Genomic DNA, 20,661 nt, shown 5'->3' on the forward strand with positions numbered 1-20,661 from the left:
CACACTTATTCACCATCATATGTTGTGAAATGAATAGAAAATATAGTCAAGACATTGACAAGGTTAGAAAGAATGATTTGTATTTGAAATAACATTGTTTTTACATCAAAGTTTTCGTCAAAGAATCCACCTTTTGTAGCAATTACAGCATTGCACACCTTTGGCATTCTAGCTATTAATCTGTTGAGGTAAGCTGGAGAAATTGCACCCCACGCTTCTAGAAGCAGCTCCCACAAGTTGGATTGGTTGGATGGGCACTTCTGGCATACCATACGGTCAAGCTGCTCCCACAACAGCTCAATGGGGTTCAGATCTGGTGACTGCGCTGGCCACTCCATTACCGATAGAATACCAGCTGCCTGCTTTTGCTGTAAATAGTTCTTGCACAATTTGGAGGTGTGTTTAGGGTCATTGTCCTGTTGTAGGATGAAATTGTCTCCAATCAAGCACTCTCCTCTGGATATGGCATGGCATTGCAAAATTGAGTCATAGCCTTCCTTATTCAGAATCCCTTTTACCCTGTACAAATCTCCCACCTCATCAGCACCAAAGCAACCCCAGACCATCACATTACATCCACCATGCTTAACAGATGGCGTCAGGCATTCTTCCAGCATCTTTTCATTTGTTCTGCGTCTCACAAACGTTCTTCTTTGTGATCCAAACACCTCAAACTTGGATTCATCCGTCCACAACACTTTTTCCAGTCTTCCTCTGTCCAATGTCTGTGTTCTTTTGCCCATCTTAATCTTTTTCTTTTATTGGCCAGTCTCAGATATGGCTTTTTCTTTGCCACTCTGCCCTGAAGCCCAAAATGCCGCAGCCACTTCTTCACTGTAGATGTTGACACTGGTGTTTTGCGGGTACTTTTTAATGAAGATGCCAGTTGGGGACCTGTGAGGCGTATGTTTCTCAAACTAGAGACTCTAATGTGCTTATCTTCTTGCTTAGTTGTGCAACGCGGCCTCCCACTTCTTTTTCTACTCTGGTTAGAGCCTGTTTGTGCTGTTCTCTAAAGGGAGTAGTACACATCGTTGTAGGAAATCTTCAATTTCTTAGCAATTTCTCGCATGCAATAGCCTTAATTTCTAAGAACAAGAATAGACTGTGGAGTTTCAGATGAAAGTCCTCTTTTTCTGGCCATTTTGAGCGTTTAATTGACTCCACAAATGTGATGCTCCAGAAACACAATCTGCTCAAAGGAAGGTCAGTTTTGTAGCTTCTGTAAAAAGCTAGACTGTTTTCAGATGTGTGAACATGATTGCACAAGGGTTTTCTAATCATCAATTAGCCTTCTGAGCCAATGAGCAAACACATTGTACCATTAGAACACTGGAGTGATAGTTGCTGGAAATGGGCCTCTATACACCTATGTAGATATTGCACCAAAAAACAGACATTTGCAGCTAGAATAGTCATTTACCACATTACCAATGTATAGAGTGTATTTGTTTAAAGTTAGGACTAGATTAAAGTTATCTTCATTGAAAAGTACAGTGCTTTTCCTTAAAAAATAAGGACATTTCAATGTGACCCCAAACTTTTGAACGGTAGTGTATATGGGGGGACTATGCAGGGGGAGATTATACCTAGATGGGGGACATTATACCTAGATGGGGGACAATGCAGGGGGACATTATACCTATATGGGGGGGGGGGGACAATGCAGGGGGACATTATACCTATATGGGGGAAAATGCAGGGGGACATTATTCCTATATGGGGGGACTATGCAGGGGGACATTATACCTATATGGGGGACAATGCAGGGGGAGATTATACCTATATGGGAGACAATGCCGGGGGAGATTATAGCTATATGGGGGACTATGCAGGGGGACATTATAGCTATACGGGGGACTATGCAGGGGGACATTATAGCTATATGGGGGACATTATAGCTATATGGGGGACTATTCACTGGGACATTATAGCTATATGGGGGACTATTCACGGGGACATTATAGCTATATGGGGGACTATGCAGTGACTTTAGTGCACCAAATAGCATAATTTCTACAGTTTGTAGCCTATTGGAGAGGAAAAGGGGTGGGAAGTTGCTAGAAATGTGCGGAAGCCTAAGATGTTTGTCTCGCAGGTTCTGAAGAAACGAATTGTAGCTGCAAGAAGACGTCGTGGAGGTCTGGGCCAGATGTAGAGGATAAAGAAAGTGACGCCTTAGATCAAAGATGACATCACCTGTGAGTCCCTGAATGATGTTTTTGTATATTTTGTACTCAGGAGAACATTATTTGTCAGGGGTGCAACAGTGCTTTATGCCACAGTACACACACTGCTTCTTCCTAGTAACATGAAGCTTGATAAAAGCCCCCCTTCCTTCCTCAGGACTGAACAGAGAGAGGTCGGGGGGGGGGGGGGGGGCATGTTGGGTGGACAGCCGGGGCCCAGGGTATATTTAATCCGCCACTGCATGCCATTTCAACATGTTGAAAGACAATGATCAACTGACATCATGCATGCCAGCTGATCATTGCCTTTTTACATGTCCTATTACACCAAACGATTATGGAACTACTGGTAATCCTTGAGTTAATAATAAATAGCTCAAACATACACTGTTATTAAAAAAGCGTTTATCTTGCATACTTCAAGGTGCATTGTTTCTTACATACGGTAGGTATTTTTTGCAAAGATTTTCATTCCCTTGATGCAATTATTTATGTTTCCCAGGTGTCATCCTTAGGTGATGTCCTAATGGTCTTATTAGATAATTGTAAGGAGAATTCAGTTCTGTTTAATACCCTATAGCAAAAATCCCCATGAGTTAGAAGCCAATTTGCCTTATTTTAGAGAAAAAAAATTCTTTCCATCTGGCAGTCAGAAGAAATCTCTGGATCAAAGACCCTTCTTCAGAAGATTATTATTATAACCTGTAATATTAGACTCCAGAAACACATCACATTTCTGATCTTAATGTGGCGTAGGATATGGAAGTGTTGATCAACATCTATTTCACAATGATGTGTTTTCTTCCATCTTGTCTGTTCTAGAGCTGCCTAGGAAGTCCCCTGAAACTAATTTATACATCAGCCCTTTCACTAGCAACTAGTATAATCTGCAACCCCTAGTTTCTGTTCCCTCATGCATTTCAGCAGTTGGTCAGCTCTTGAGCACAATCAGTCTTTCACAGTAATCCTTTGGTAGCCATGTTAATATGATAGTATTATTTCAACTGTAGTCAAAATAAAGAGCATTGTTTCTATATCTACTCTTAACTCTGTGTATTTAGGCATTTATTTGTGTGGATGTTTTAAGCAAAGTTTTTATCAATCAACAAAAATACAATATTAATGTTTTAATTTTACTTATTGGGTATAAGGGCCTTAAAACTTTGCTATACCCAATCCAATTTGTTTATTTCTTTCCCCTGCACTTTTTAGTTTAAAAAAAATCCCCCTTAACCCAGTCCATTTGTACATGTTTTTTTTTCCACCATACAGAATGAACTGTCCAGTTCTGGAACTGTTCTCAAGCAAACCCTTGGGGGACATTTGTTAAAACTGGTGCACTCGTACATGGTCTTAAATTATAACCTGCCCCTAATTATCTGACCAGATTCACAAGGTGCACGCTTGCACTTGCCACAGGAATTGTACAAAGATTTATACCTGCTCCGGAGCAGATGTAAATCTTTGATAGATTTACTCTTGTTTCAAGGCAAAACTTTGGTAAATGAGGTGCAAGAGGGTGCCACAATTCCTCCCCATCTTGCCGCTCTGGTCCTTGCCTGACCATGAGGTGAACTGAGGAAAAGGGCCAAATCTGCCCCTTCTCAGTGGTGGACACCAGCGGTGAATTTTGTTAAATGTCTCCCTTGAACTTTGTTGCAGTAATTCCCTTCAATGTCTCCCTTCAACTTTGTTGTAGCCCAGCTCTCTTCATTCCTGAAGATACAGTCATCAAGTTCCCCCGCTAGTTGCTATGAATAAAGACGCACAAAGATTCGGTGGGTGCTGTCCTATATTCTCCCTTTGTTTGTGGATCTGATGTTCTGAGACTGAACACCGCCATCTGCTGCTGCTGCCATGGTCCTTTATCCTTGTGATGTCTAGGGGGTTTGAATGCAGTGCTCACTACTGTCTGTCTCTCTCTGCTTTACAATCCTCAACCTTGCCTTACGCTTTTGAGAACTCAGGCCTACTTTTGAAAATCTTATTTATATCAGAACTTTTTTTATTATTTTACAATGAATGTGAGTTAAATATGAAATAAAAATATGAAGAAACATTACATCAGTGCTTGCTCTAGCAATAAACTATAAGTAATAAGCACATAGTATTGTATAAATTCCTACCTTCTAAAATATGCAGAGCTATTTACAGCTAAACACAGCTCTTGTTTACAGTATATATACAATACATGTAAATTCCACATCAGACAGGAAAAACTGTGACCTCCCACTCAGCAGTGATCATGTGTTGATTGTACTTAACATGTAAGGCACATAAAGCATCACCCTAAGTTGATATTCACTCAACGTTTTTTTTAGCTCAAAATAATAGCCGTTGTTTAATAGTGATTGCGGTAAATATTGTTCATGATTATTGCCGCCGTCACTGTAAAATAACAGCTGTCATTTTAAAAACAACAGCTATTATTTTGCATAAAAAGACTGTCAGCGTCGGCCATGGCAAAAGGCAGTTTGACAAGACACAGACAGTGAGCCCTAAGCTGACCTAGCCCACTGTCCTTGCCTACTTGCCACAAGACAGTTCTAGGCGACTGAGGACAACCACGATGGCAGTCCCAATACTCAACAGGGTGAAACACAGAAGAGCAATAGAATAAAAGGACATAAAAGGACTTTAGTATTCAAGCACATAAGTGTAAGTATTGGTTCTTCTAAGAAAGAGCTATATTACAGACATTTATGAAACTGGTGTAGAGCAGAATTGTCTTAGTTGCCCCTAGCAACCAATCAGATTCTTTCCTCACAGACTCTGAAAAATAAAGGTGGAATCTTATTGGTTGCTAGGGGCAGCGTTTAAGGGGTTGATGGCGGGTGGCCACCCAATCGTGGCAGCCCGCTATTGAGGGTGAGGGCCTGGCTGCATATAGGGGGCGAGCTCAGCCAAAGCCCAGGCTGCGGCGGCGTAAATGTATGCCCCATGTCGTTAAGGGGTTAAAGCATTTTTTCAGGCAAAATGTATTGATGACCTATCCTCAACAGAGTTCAGCTTATCAATACCAGATGGGTAGGATGCAAAAAAAAAAAAACAAGCAACAAGAATGTGCAAGGCTGAAGGAGAAAAGATCCCTGAGTTATACCTATAAAAGCACATACCTGTGACCTTAGTGCTACTTTTATAAAAGTACAAACTGGATCAAATGCTCCTGTTCCACAAGCCAAAATATGAGTCCGATTATAATGATGAAGAACTCGAATAAAGTTTGCACATTCTCTCTGCAAATATAATAAATAGAATATATTAGTAAAATAAACATTTCTACATATATAGACATTACCTACGGAGGGTAGGGATTCAAATAACTGCTTTCCTATCTTAATGATATAAATTGCTAACATTTTTTCAGCCTAGTAGGAGGTTGGCAGGTATTTAATGGGAAGAATGCAGAGATTGGCTATGTTCACACAACGTCAAAATTATTGCAAGGCGGCCGATTTTCATACTTAACCCCTTAGTGACCGCCGATACGGCTTTCTACGGCGGTCACTAATGGGCCTTATTCTGCTGCCATCAGCTTTTTACGGCGATGGCAGAGAATAAGGCTGCGGGGCCGGGACGGCTCCCACCCCATCCCCCCGGCTACCGGAGGTAGCTGAGGGGTTGGGGCAGTGTGTGAGGTCCGTCCCGGCCCCCCCCCTTACCGACGATCGCCGCTATTAACGTTATAGCGGCGACCGTCGGTAAAGAGGATTACCGGTGCCGCCGCCACCTTTCATCTCCCCCCGCCGTGAATCTACGGCGGGGGGAGATGAAATAAGTGTATATCAGACCCCAGATCAGACCCCCCTAGTGCCCCGATAACTAACCCCCCTCCCCCGGCGGCCATCATTTCCAAGATGGCCGCCGCAATCGCTGTGAACCGACTAACGTCGGTTCACAGCGATTAAAAAGTTAAAATGAATGAAAGCCCCATGCTCTCCGCCACCGGAGGTAGCGGAGAGCATGGGGCAGTCATCGGGGACCCCCCTGTGGGGTCCCGGTACAAGCGATCAGCGGTATATACTATATACCGCTGATCGCTTGTACCATGTGCTCCTGGCACTTTTTATCCCCTGTCACCATAAATGATTGGTGACAGGGGATAAAAAGTGATGTCCCCCCACCCCCCAAGTCGCCCCCCACCCCCCCTGTCACCCCCGTCCCCGAGTCACCCTCCCTTCCCCATATACTCACCGGATCCACGGAGCTCCTTCCTCCTCGACGTCCTGGCTGGTTATGAAGTGCGCATGCGCTTCACAACCAGCCAAGCTCTGAAAATTTAAAGTGACAGAGACCAATTTGGTCTCTGTCACTGAACTATGATTACTGTGATAGAAAATATCACAGTAATCATAGTAATACAGTGAAAATGAATGTATAAAGTACAAAAAGTGACAAACATACAAAAAAATAAAACACACACTTTTTATTATAGTAATAATTGCAGTTTACTCCCAAATTACCCCTAACCCCTCCCCAGATTACCCGTAACCACCGCACGTTACCCGTAACCACCGCACGTTGCCCGTAACAACCGCACGTTGCCCGTAACCACCGCACGTTGCCCGTAACCACCGCACGTTGCCCGTAACCACCGCACGTTGCCCGTAACCACCGCAAATTGCCAGTGACCCCCTCCAGATTGCCCGTAACCACCCCAAATTACATGTACCCACCCCAGATTACCTATAAGCACTTCAGTTTATCAGTAACAATCCCAGATTGTCTGTAACCCTTCCAGGTTGCACATAACCCCCCCAGGTTCCCCGTAATCATGCCAGATTACATGTAACCCCCCCCAGATTGCACGTAACCACCGCGCGTTGCCTCTGACCACGCCACGATGCCTCTGACCACGCCACGATGCCTCTGACCACGCCACGATGCCTCTGACCACGCCACGTCGCCTCTGACCACCACACGTCGCCTCTGACCACCGCACGTCGCCTCTGACCACCACACGTCGCCTCTGACCACCCCAAATTGCCAATGACCCCCTCCAGATTGCGGTGCCCATGTCAGATTACAGGTACCCACCCCAGATTGCCTATAAGAACTTCAGTTTATCCATAACCACCCCACATTGCCCGTAACCACCCCACGTTGCCCGTAACCACCACAGATTGTCTGTAAGCACTGCAGGTTGCCCGTAACCACCCCACGTTGCCCGTATCCACCCCAGATTGTCTGTAAGCACTGCAGGTTGCCCGTAACCACCCCACGTTGCCCGTATCCACCCCAGATTGTCTGTAAGCACTGCAGGTTGCCCGTAACCACCCCACGTTTCCCGTAACCATCCCAGATTGTCTGTAAGCACAGCAGGTTGCCCGTAACCAGCCCACGTTGCCCGTTACCAGCCCACGTTGCCTGTAACCAGCCCACGTTGCCTGTAACCAGCCCACGTTGTCTGTAACCAGCCCACGTTGCCTGTAACCACCCCACGTTGCCGTAACCACAGCAGGTTGCCCGTGACCACCACACGTTGCCCGTGACCACCACACGTTGCCCATAACCACCACACGTTGCCCGTAACCACCCCGCGTTGCCTGTAACCACCCCACGTTGCCTGTAACCACAGCAGGTTGCCCGTGACCACCCCATGTTGTCCGTAACCACCCCAGATTACCTGTAACTACCTCAGGTTGCCCATAACCACCCCAGACTGTCCATAACCACCCCACATTACCTGTAATTTCATTTTTTTTATTTTATTTTAGTAACTGCGCTATTCTAATAACCATTACTAGCTGCGGTTTTGCTCCTGTAAATTGGCGCTCCTTCCCTTCTGAGCCCTGCTGTGTGCCCATACAGTGGTTTATGCCCACATATGAGGTACCGTTTTACTCAGGAGAACCTGCGTTACAGATTTTGGGGTGAATTTTCTCTCCTGTTCCTCGTCAAATTGAGAAATTTCAAACTAAACCAACATATTATTGGAAAAATTCGAGTTTTTCATTTTTACTGGCCAATTTTGAATACTTTCCTCTAATACCTGTGGGGTAAAAATGGTCACCACACACCAAGATGAATTCTTTGAGGGGTGCTCTTTCCAAAATGTGGTGACTTTTGGGGGGAATCTATTCTGCTGACACTACAGGGGCTCAGCAAACGCACCTGGCGCTCAGAAACATCTTCAGAAAAATCTGCACTGAAAATGCTAATTGGCGCTCCTTCCCTTCTGAGCCCGGCTGTGTGCCCATGCAGTGGTTTATGCCCACATATGGGGTACTGTTCTACTCAGGAGAACCTGCTTTACATATATTGGGGTGACATTTCTCTCCTGTTCCTCGTGAAATTGAGAAATTTCAAACTAAAGGAACATATTATTGGAAAAATTCGAGTTTTTCATTTTTACTGTCTACTTTTGAATATTTTCCTCAAACACCTGTGGGGTCAAAATGCTCACCACACCCCAAAATAAATTCTTTGAGGGGTGCACTTTCCAAAATGGAGTGACTTATTGGGAGATTTTACTCTGTGGACACTACAGGGGCTCTGCAAACGCACCTGGCACTCGGAAACTTCTTCAGCAAAATCTGCATTGAAAAAGCTAATTGGCGCTCCTTCCCTTTTGAGCCCTCCTGTGTGCCCATACAGTGGTTTACGCCCACATATGGGGTACCATTGTACTCAGGAGAACCTGCGTTACAAATTTTGTGGTACTTTTTTCCTCTTGTTCCTCGTGAAATTGAGAAATTTCAAACTAAAAGAACATAATATTGGAAAAATTTGAGTTTTTCATTTTTACTGTCTACTTTTGAATACTTTCCTCTAATACCTGTGGGGTCAAAATGGTCACCACACACCAAGATGAATACTTTGAGGGGTGCACTTTCCAAAATGGAGTGACTTATGGCGAGATTTTACTCCGCTGGCACTACAGGGGCACTGCAAACGCACCTGGCGCTCGAAAACTTCTGCAGCAAAATCTGCATTGAAAAAGCTAATTGGCGCTCCTTCCCTTCTGAGCCCTCCTGTGTGCCCATGCAGTGGTTTATGCCCACATATGGGGTACCATTGTACTCAGGAGAACCTGCGTTACAAATTTTGGGGTACTTTTTTCCTCTTGTTCCTCGTGAAATTGAGAAATTTCAAACTAAACGAACATATTATTGGAAGAATTCGAGTTTTTCATTTTTACTGTCTTCTTTTGAATACTTTCCTGTAATACCTGTGGGGTCAAAATGGTCACCACACACCAAGATGAATTCTTTGAGGGGTGTACTTTCCAAAATGGGGTGACTTATGGGGGGTTTTCTCTCTGCTGACACTACAGGGGCTCTGCAAACGCACCTGGCGCTCAGAAACTTCTTCAGCAAAATCTGCATTGGAAAAGCTAATTGGCGCTCCCTTCCTTCTGAGCCCTGCTGTGTGCCCATACAGTGGTTTACGCCCACATATGGGGTACCGTTGTACTCAAGAGAACCTGCATTACAAATTTTGGGGTGCTTTTTGTCTCATATTCCTTTTGAAAATGAGAAACTTTAATCTAAACGTATATATTATTGGAAAATTAAAATTTTCAATTTTTTTCCTGCCTAATTGTGAATACTTTCCTCCAGCCCCTGTAGGGTTAAAATGCTCATTATACCCCTAGATTAATTCTTTAAGGTGTGTAGTTTCCAAAATGGGGTCACTTATGGGGGTTTTCAGGATACCAGACTTCTAAATCCATTTAAAAAAATAACTGGTCCCTAAAAAAATCAGTTTCACGAAAATGTGATAATTTGCTGATAAATTTCTAAGCCCCATAACACCCTAAAAAAGTAAAATATGTTTACCAAATTATGCCAGAATAAAGAAGACATATTGGTAATGTGACTTAGTAACTAATTTATGTGCTACGACTTTCTTTTTTTAGAAGCAGAGAATTTCAAAGTTCATAAAATGCAAATTTTTTTAATTTTTCATGATATTTTGATGTTTTTCACAAAAAACACACAAAGTAGTGACCAAATTTTGCCACTAACATAAAGTGCCATATGTCACGAAAAAACAATCTCAGAATCGCTAGCATACGTTAAAGCATCACTGAGCTATAAGAGCATAAAGTGAGACAGGTCAGATTTTGAAAAATTAGCCTGGTCATTAAGGCCCAAACTAGCTGCAGCACAAAGGGGTTAAAAAAACATCAGTTTTTGCCACGATTTAACTGACTGCAATGGCAATGCATTGAAGTCCATGGAAAGACAGACGTCCAATGCACACAATGTATTGAATAATGGACGTTTTTGCCACGGGCGTCAAAATAATGAACATGATCATTATTTTCAGACGTCTTTTGTAAACAGCGAGGTTTTTTATTTGTAGTTCACACACAGTTTTTCTTTTGTCACCGTTCTTTCTCAGTTTTTACAATTAAATTCAATGGACTTTCCACTTAAGACACACCCAAAGTCCAATTCGTAACCAAACTAGAATAATGTACAAACATCAGTCATTGTAGTAAGGGAAGGCAAGGCTGCTAAATGACGTCCGTTATTTCAGACTCAAAATAAGGGACATAATTTTAAACGGAGCTGAAAAAACGTTGTGTGAACATAGCCATTAACTGCATCTTGGCTTTCTGTAATTGTAGACATTTTGGGGATTGTGGAAATATGGTCTCATAATGTTATTGATTGATGATGTATACTTCTGATAAAATTAGGCAGAATAACCTTTAGGCTAGATTCACATAAAGTAAAATAAAAGGCAAATATAACTGTAATTTTGAATGAACACTAAAAATTGTGTAAAGAGATGAAAAAAGGTTGTAAATAATGAGCTAATGAACATGTTCAGTATTTAGATGGTCATAATAAGTTCAGACCGTAATTTCCCTTTGACTTCAATGGCGTTTAATATTACATTAAAAATATAATCGTATTTCCACCTCAATATGAGGCCATATTCTACCTTTATTTTACGGTGTGAACATATGGGTGGCAAACTGCACTGCCACAGTATACTTGGTGCAATATCTCCCTCTGTCATTTTCTCTCTATTGCCTGCCATGTAAAGAGTTCAACTGCTGGGAACTTATTCCTCTCTGCTCCTGTCAGTTGCAGCAAGGTCCTGGCTGTGTGCAGTGGAAAGCCTCCTGTAATCAGTGCTGTTCAGGTAAAACAGTAATAGCTTCGGCCATTTAGTTTGGACAGGACTTGAAATGAACTGTTAGGCAGTTAAGGAACCTATTAGACAGCTTCATTACTATGCAGGCAGGGCTTTACCAATGATCACTGGGTTATTCATGTGGCACTTTGTTTACATTATTTGTTTGTCACATGTCCCCTATTACATGAGGCAATTTGCAGCCATTAAACAAGAACTTATTAGCTTAGTAATATGATGTGATTAGCTGACGAATAAGCATTTGCTTATTTGTCAACTGATCACTGGGCCTATTACACTGGGCAATATTATTCTGTTTGGTCGATAATCTACTCAAGTAATAGGGCCCTCAGAAATTGATACAGTCTTATAGATACACATAAAGGATTATACAAAAAAATGTCTAAAGGAGAAGTTTAGGTTACATATGAAACAATAAGAACAGTAAAAATCAGAGAACTTTCTTAAAGGGGTACTCCAGTGAAAAACACTTTGTAATATGCTTCAATCACCTATCTGCCCCCTTCCCTATCTTTTCTCCCCCTTAACCCCCCCACCAGGAAGTGAAGAAAACTTATTCTTATCTAATGACTGTTGACCCTAGGCTGCTCTGTGGCTGCCATTTTGTGACAAGACATTATCAAGAGGGAGGCGAGTCTAAGCCCTGTTAGGCCAGCCTCCCTTTAGACTCAGGTTGCTCTGCTCTGATTGGCTGAACAAACTGTAAGCTATATAACAGTTTTACAGAGTCAGTTAGACATCACAGGAGACAAAGTGCATCATGGGAAAGCCCAAACCAGAAAGTGAATAAAAAATTAAGACACCAACCAGAGCTTCAGGGACCTGCAAACAGCAGGAAATTTAAACAGAGACAGACTCAGGAGGGATGGTAAGTGGGAAAATTTGTGTTTATAATTGATTTTTTTTTTTTATCAGCCCCGGAGTTCCCTTTTAATTTAGTTATCTCTAAGTCAGAACTAGACTCCGTTGGTTGTAATAAGCAGCTCAACCCCTTCTGTTGGCAGTAAAGCAAATATTTAAAAATGTTTTTACCTCTTCTCTTCCTTTTCTGTAGCAGTCATCAATTTGCTGTTCTGAGCTTGGCCAATGAATCTAGGACAAAGGGTAAACTAATTTGTTAGCATCCATACTTCTGTAATATTCATAGCCTGTATAAAATTTCCTTCCACATTGCATTTTTAATATATCATGGTTTGGCATCAACTCCTACCAACCATGCCAATTTATCCCTAACTACAAGTACATGCTTCTCAACATTAGCTGGGCTGGGTGATCAATTCTTAGAATGAATGTCAGGGGCCAACCACACCAACAACCCACAGCGTTATAGGGAAAAATACAATCTTTATTATTATTATTATTATTATTATTATTATATTTATTTATTATTGCATAGAATAAGAATTAGTTAAAATACATACAAAACCTGCAACAGTTTGCCTTTTTATTTCACAGTGCTGTTAAATGTGGATGAATAAATGGCAATTTAATTACTAACAAGCAGATTAATGGTTTTATCATTTTATATATATATATTTTTTTAATATGTATAATATGTTTCTTAGCTTCCAGGCAGATTAAGCTAACATATACCACACTCGGCTAGGTACAGATTTAATACTAGAATTAAAAGAAAATAAATCATACATTGTCTGTATGAAAAAAACATTGGCTTAAATACTCAGGTATTTTAAAATAAACAGGATAATGTTACTTAGGAATTTATCTATAGAGTAAAAAAATGATGGCTCAATAAATCACTTAGAATTCATGAGATACAGTGCAATATAAGATAACAATGTTAACTCCCCCTTTTCACACATATACATTAAGAACTAAGAAGACACGTGCAAGAAAGTCTTGGGTTCTCAAAAGAGGATAAAGCCAAGCCTATTATAATCATAAATATAAAAAACTGTAATAAAATAAGTAAACTGTAATTAACTTACATACTTTAAGTTAATTTTCATCAGTATAAATGCCTAACAGCTAAATAAACAACCAAAGTCCAAATGACATAGGCCCATAATTTGAAATTGCTCATATTTGACACAGACTTAACCTTAACATTACCGTACATATTTTAAATCTGGAGTATAAATCTTTGTCTTAGCTTGATATTCCACAGATGCATGCATATTCCACAAATGCTGCATGCATTATCATGAATAAGAAAGTCATGCCATATAATGAATTCCATACAAACTTTCTTATATCTCCCTATAGCCGCTTACCTCCCCTTTCCTTCACCTTTTTTGTTACATTTGTATGTCCTGCTGTTATTGCAAAATTCCATCCGAAAGAAATAGGATAATTAGTTCCTTTGGTGCACTGGAGGCACTCTCCCCCCGCCCACATGCAGCTTTCTGCCCCCTGACTCCTATGTTCACACTGACTTATACATTTTTCAGGTATCCATAGTTAGATGGTTTCTTTGCCGCACAGAAACAGAAACAGCAGCATATTTAATAGAAAAATCAAGAGTGTCACTACAAAATACAATTGTTGCAAAAAGTAAGACTTCATATGGGTCAGTAGGTGAAAAAAAAGTAATGTAATTTGGCCTTTTAAACACAATGAGGAAAAAACAAGAGTGCAAAGTAAAAATTGTCTGTTATTGAGGGGTTAATCTAGTTACTGTCATTCAAATGGGCTAGGTGGAAGCAAGCAGTGGTAGAGAGGATGGACCTGACTGAGCTTTTGCTGTGGTGTAGAAAGCCCCTGGGCACTTGAGCCTCATTTACATGTTAGCAAAAAGGTTTGTACCTTAGTGGTGGAAAGGAGACAGAGATAAAAAGAAAAAGATGCCCAGAATCCTAAAAAGAAGCTACCCATGGGTTAATCTACACCCCTGTTTTCCTGATGACAGAAACTCTTTAGGCAATGTTACATATTAGTTTATGTGAGTGCCTAAAATTTTTACCTATTATTCAGTCTATATGAGTTATGCCTTATGAGTCTATATACTCATCCATTGTCATAATATTAGGGTTTCATTAAACATAAAATCACTTGTCACGTGTCAATAATTCTTGTCAATCAAATACTTTAATGCCTCTCGAAATGGAGATGAAACTTTAGAAACATTAGTCCTGCCTTTCTTTCAGCATCTTCCATATTTAAAAATAAGTACTGTACAGTAAGTTAGTGGTTTAAAAACCCTTGTAGTGTATACCCTCTAGTAGTAGTATAAATAAATAGAATTTTACTCATTTAAGTAAAACTGAACCTTTGCATTTAAAAGATTTTTGCAGTTTGCAAAAAATTAGTTTATCCATCTATGAAAAAGAAACTTTTTGGCTCCTTATGGTCTGTTTGCATGTGTCAGAGTAAGCTATTTTATGCAGTTTGTGTAATTCCTACTGACACTAATAGGAGTTGCATAAACAACATAGCCCCTGGGGTGACCAAAAGTTACATGTGTAGTTCCTGATGCTATGTCTTTAGTACAACTCCCATAAATGTTAATAGGAGTTCATGAAATTGAGTATGACAGCTAACTTGTCTGTCTTAGACCCAACCATTGTGCACATTGTCACAGCTGCAAATTTAAAAGGGCAGTACGCCCTAAATTGGCTAAGTTGCACCAAGCACTATCTATAAATGTCTTCCTCTACCCTGGCCCTATGCTGGTGCCTCTGCGTGCTTTCCATAAGTGTGTGGTCCAAGCTCCCTTGTGATTTCTGCCCGTGATTCCTGCCGTTTCTGGTTCCAGCTATATGTGGTTCCTGCCTGTGACTGCTATCCCTGTTCCAGCCGTGTGTCCTGCTGTGTTCCTGCCTACCTACCAAGTCTCCAGTTGCACCTTGTCTGCCACCACTAGTCAGCCAAGCCTGGGGTAGTGAAGACCAGTGGTCCCTTAAACTCCGCTCCCTGGTGCGGCTTACACCATCGCTAGCAGCGGTACAATGAATCCACAACTCCAGTCATTACATGCATGCAGTTGAAAGCAGTGTTTGCTTGTGTCCTAGATTCCCCATTAGCAAGCCAACGGATTGTAACAGGGCAAATACTTTCCAATCCTGGGCACCCAGAGGACAGGGCCTCGAGTGGTAACCCCTTTTTTGCAATTATAATCCACGCTTGTGTATGACCATAAAGACAGTTGAAATATTTTTTTCCAATGATTTTGAGCAACAAAACAAAAAAAGAATACATACAGTATATCAATTAAAGTGATACTGTCACCCGTGATTGCATAGATTGACCTTTGTTAGGGAGGTCTGGGGTGGGGTGAGGCAGAGAAGCCCCGTCCCAGTGACACAGGTGACTTTATCACTTTAAGGCAATATGATACATCTTCAGATACAACAATTACTTTACAATCAAATCATGTCTGATTTAGTGTATAGTGGAAAAAATGCAGTATATTATATTTATGTTGTCCAGATAGTTTACAACATTTGTGGATGGAAAAATAAATCTCCATAATCCTTGCAAGTTAAAGAGCTTTTGGAAATTGTATTCTCTTAACAATCAGTACATTTATTTACAGAATTACTATAGCTAGGTACAGGCCACAATGTGCTCAGTATCACAGTTTGAAGATGTTTAACCATTGTGTTAGTAATTTTACAAACACAATTGGGGAAGTTTTATGAAGGTGTCTAAAAGAAAGACTATCTTTATTTCCCTTAGGAATACAAGTGCAAAGTGTCAAAGAGGCTTTTCTAAACCCCTGTAAAAAAGGGTCCGTGGAGCGTCAGTTACGAGTCTCAAAACACAGGAATAGTCAGATATCCCTCCAGAGTAGGAAAGCCTGCTGCCTCGGGGTGCCTCCCAGTGGGGAGTTCACCAAACCACCCTGATACATAGCCCCTTAAGTCCCACTCGGTTGCGAGTATTGGAACATAAATAGGGAAATACCAGGGTGGCCTCTTTTGCGTCAAAGTCTAAATGTGGCAAGTATTGCGACATGACAAGGCTACCAAGGCTAGGCATACATCCACAGACAGCTGTTTTGGGGTATTTGTCTCTCGGCAGTTTGAAACAGGATTCTGGCTACTAGGGGCAATGAAAAATAGACCAATAAAACACAGCAATAACTTAGCTCAAGGAGATCAGCGACAAAAAATACAATGGAGTACTCACTCAAGAGTCTCCACTGATACATTGCCCCCTGCAAACTTATTTGCCCCCCCACCCCCCTTCAGCTGGAAGGTAAGCCCTGACTGTCAGGCAGGCAAGGAAAGGATTGGAAGTGGGAGGGGTGAGAAAATGTTACAGCTCTAACCACTTTAGAAGCTTTGGAAAGCCTCTTTTTTTCTATGTTCTAAAAGCACAGATATATGAAAGGTACACTGGTCCAGATGTACTAATATTGTGGCTGTCACTCAAAGCGCACTGATCCACCCTGGGCAGACTGCACCTTCTAATGAATATTTATCTGGTGCTCTGCAGTGGAATAATGTCACTGCTGAGCACTGCCTCAATAAGGTGGTAACAAAACGGAAATTTTAAAAGCTTACAAATGGTTATAACTGGCACTAAAGGTTCTGTCAGTTATATCTACCCATAAATCAGCTAGTTTCCGATCCTGGCATGCTGATTTGTGAAAAGACATTTCACACATGGATTAGTGAGTGAAGAAGTTGCTAACTTTGTTTAAAGTCCCCCATACAGCTCCAATAACTGACAGCTGAACCATCATTCAGCAGTCAGTTATGTCTCCCACCCGCCTCCCACTTTCCCCAAATACAGGAATGCTCGGCATGGCCAAACATTTCTGTGTTGCATATGGTCCATCACAGCCAACCCCTATCCCCACCACCACCATCTGTCGGTGGTTGCTCGTGGGGGCCCCATACATGCTAGACTGGTGACTAAATCTGCTTTGAGTGACGTGTTTGGCTGACAGAAGTCTAAAGTGTAGTGGCATGATTTTCTGCACTTTTCTTCCACTTCACACAGAGACCCATGTGTAAAATGGTTGGTCACCATGCAGTGCTGCAGAGTTGGAAATCAGGTGATTATAAAAGGAATTGGGCTATGATGTAAGAGGGGAAGCAGCACCTTGCTAATTCCAGGGTTTACACATTTATAGGAGAATGCACTATTTATAGTGAATTATTAAATTTATATACACATGAAAAAGAGATAAAAGTTTTTTTATGTATTTATACATGTTGGGAAAGAGCTACCATCATGTGCGATAGCTGGATGCTAACCTGTACTTACTGTAAGTCCAGCAGCAAATTTACAGCACACACAAATGGAGTATTAGTTCAATGTGGCTCATCCACAACATGTATGGGTGCCCTAAAGTAAGATTGTTAAAAAAAAGAATGACCTATGAAATGTATTAAGTGTTTAAACTAATCTTAGAATATGGAGATTGTTTGACCTCATACATGTTACAGAGTCCATTGTAATATTAATTAAATGTGATACATACAGTATACTGTTGCTCATCTTTCAACAAATTTATTTTTATAGAACTTATTGCTGCTCTATGATTCATTGGTGGTTGAGACTCCATAGATTCATCTAAGATTAAGTTGCAAAGACATATTTTTCTCATTTCATCACTTTAAACCTCCAGAGCAATGCTTGGTAGGAAAGGTGATTATCACAAATGAAATATATTATGAAGTACACGCGTGCTGTTACTGAGGTAATTCTGGATGACAAGTTTAAATTTCTTTTCAACAAAGAGTAAATCTGTCAATTATGTTTAAAACTATACAAGAATCATGAATATATCAGTCACGGCTGCCTCCCATGTGAAATCTTGATGTGCGCTGTATGGCACGTGCTCGTCATACGAGGGGAAGGAAAGATGAATCATCAGTTCTGAGTTCATCCATTTAACCTTAACAGGCATAGTTATGTCAATGTTTGTTTAAAAAAAATGAAGTAAAACCAGTTTGAAGAAAAAAAATGAGCACAACATTTAGTATCTTCATCATTACTGTCTGTGCAAAAAGACCAAAAGAGGTATACAGTATACATGCCCCCACTAAATGATTCTGGGGGTAAACTGAAACACTGTTTAGGGCCTTAAGATGATGTGACTAACAAGACAGTATTCTTTCTTTGGTGTATTTAGAATCCCTAGGTCATGCACCTGACTTGGCATAACACTTGGGGGAAGGGGGTGGGGAGCGATTGCTATTGCTCATTCATCCCCATTTTTGTCCTCTCAAAAGTTTGGAGCATGCCAGGCACATGCCATTTGCTAATAATGTACGCTGTGTGGCACTTTTTCCCAATGAATTTACAAACTAAAAAGACAAATATTGAGGCAAACTGTGCAGTAGAATCAGAGGTGTAAACTAGTTTGGACAGGGATTTATTAACTAGTGTGCACCAAAATAACAAAAAAAAAAACCTTGCACAATACATTGGAAAATTAGCAGTAATAGTAGGTTCATCCTATTGTATAGATTCTGTGCATGCTGTTCCTTTAGGAACAGCTCCCGTTTCAAGTTTGGAGACCACTATAAGAAGCCTGTAGAAATTCATGGAATATTTGAAAGTCCATTCAGCAAAAATGCATAAAAGCTCTGTACTTTAATAGGATGACTCACAGAAGTTGCTGCAATGCCAGTTAAAAGATCACTCCTTTTTGCAAAGCAACTTTAGGAATATTTAATTAAGGAAATCCTGCAATTCCACAATATAAATATTCAATGCGTTCTAAGCCAGAGGCCCACTTTATGTATTCGGAGCATTTGGCAGAACATTTAATTTTACTATACTGTAATCAAATGCAACCTTGGCTTAAGTTTTTTTTTATACATTACCTCTTTATATTTCTCACTGACATTCTCCAGGCTAAGTGAATACACATGATCTCTGCCTCCCACAAACAGTCTTTCTTGATACTCATCCAAATACATGGTATGAAGGTCAAGAGCTCCAAGTTGACTCTGGAAAACTGAAGTTCTGTTTAAATCACACAGCTCTGAAATGGAAAATGAAATAGTTAAGTTACAATATACATGTTAACTTTAAATAAATACATTATATAAGATAGTACAAGGAATGAAAATGATTTCTCCATGAACAAAGGGTACTTTTAATAATATCTGTATATAACATTTAATAGTTGATAAGCAAATCGGTCACCCCTCCCCCTTCCCCCAAATAAGTAGGTAGCTGTTATTGCTGTTATATACATCCACGTACAGTAAACTCTCTGCAATCATACCTTCATAAATTGTGTCAGTGTGTTCTTTTTAGTAAAAATGCCTTTATTTGTTGGTCGATAGTGTCAAAGAGGAGTGCCCTGGTGCAGGGATGGATGTGACTAAAAAACAAGATTCACTGCAAATCGCACTGTCAATTCACTTTGTTCTACTAATCACAGTGATTCACTCAACAAATTCGCTAAACATGGCAGCTGCACATGTTAGCTCACAGAGCTGTATTTTGGTACCAGCAAGGAATTATCCATAATCCCTTGCACCCGTCCAATCAGGTGCAAATCAGACTGTGATATCAGCCCCTCTCCTCACCCTCTATATATGGTGATTGGCTTCCTGGAGGCGGCCAGTCGACTGTGTATAGTGGAGAGCAGATTGCAGTACGCAGTTAGTTCAGGGAGAGAAATATTGTGGGTGGTTTTCTGTGGAAGCAGTGAAGCCATTGTTCAGTATACCAAGTAACTGGGTGACTGTTGTTCATTATACCAAGTCACTGGGTGCTGGGTGTGAATTATAGGAAGTCACAGTAAACACAGTGTCCATCTTAATAACTCATTGAGTGCTCATTTCTTAATGTCCACTGCTGTCCTGGGAGATATTGTGCCACTAATCCAGCAACGTCCACTACGGTCCATGGTGGAAACTGAATGATTGACAGGCTGATTGACATTTACGGCCGATAATCGCTTGGTGTAATAGGTAGTGTTAAAAGACAACGATCAGCCAACATACACGAAAAATAAAAAAAAAGAGATGCCTATTTTCTACTACCCACTATCCATACTAAAATGTTACTTTTTCTCAGCCCTTCTTCTTTTACTTTGTATTATTATTATTATTATTATTATTATTATTATTATTATTATTATTATTATTATTATTATCATTACTTCTGCATAAAATGGAATTATATTCCGTAATGATCTTATAACATTTAAATGCTTTTTTCCACATTGGACATATATATAGCATTGCTTTTTATACAGTTATATAGATCCTTAGCAGCAAACAGTCAATAATCTTATATTATATAAGATATTATATTTATAATATATTTTCTAGTGAAGCAAGATAAAAACTTAAAGTTAGAATTCCAACCCATGGCTCAATGCTATACATATAGTTTTTCTAATCCTTGTCTATTTTGTTTACGTTTCTTTTGTAGCAATAGAATGACAGTGAGCTTAACCTCTCCTGTGAACTTGCCCTTA

The 20,661-nt window shown here is 40.6% G+C and overlaps 1 protein-coding gene across 1 annotated transcript in view; it reads right to left on the minus strand.

The window, feature by feature from the left end:
• The window catches only part of SEMA3E (semaphorin 3E), a 135,951-nt gene that overhangs the window by 52,167 nt on the left and 63,123 nt on the right, over nt 1-20,661 (minus strand). Inside the window, exons 2-4 of the mRNA XM_069978361.1 lie at nt 19,049-19,209; nt 12,336-12,395; nt 5,306-5,425 (exon numbers count right to left, since the gene is read on the minus strand). Coding sequence (XP_069834462.1) covers nt 5,306-5,425; nt 12,336-12,395; nt 19,049-19,209 — 341 coding nt within the window. The remainder of the gene's footprint in view (nt 1-5,305; nt 5,426-12,335; nt 12,396-19,048; nt 19,210-20,661) is intronic.

This window comes from Dendropsophus ebraccatus, chromosome 1 (assembly GCF_027789765.1).
Source record: "Dendropsophus ebraccatus isolate aDenEbr1 chromosome 1, aDenEbr1.pat, whole genome shotgun sequence".
Classification (NCBI taxonomy): domain Eukaryota; kingdom Metazoa; phylum Chordata; class Amphibia; order Anura; family Hylidae; genus Dendropsophus; species Dendropsophus ebraccatus.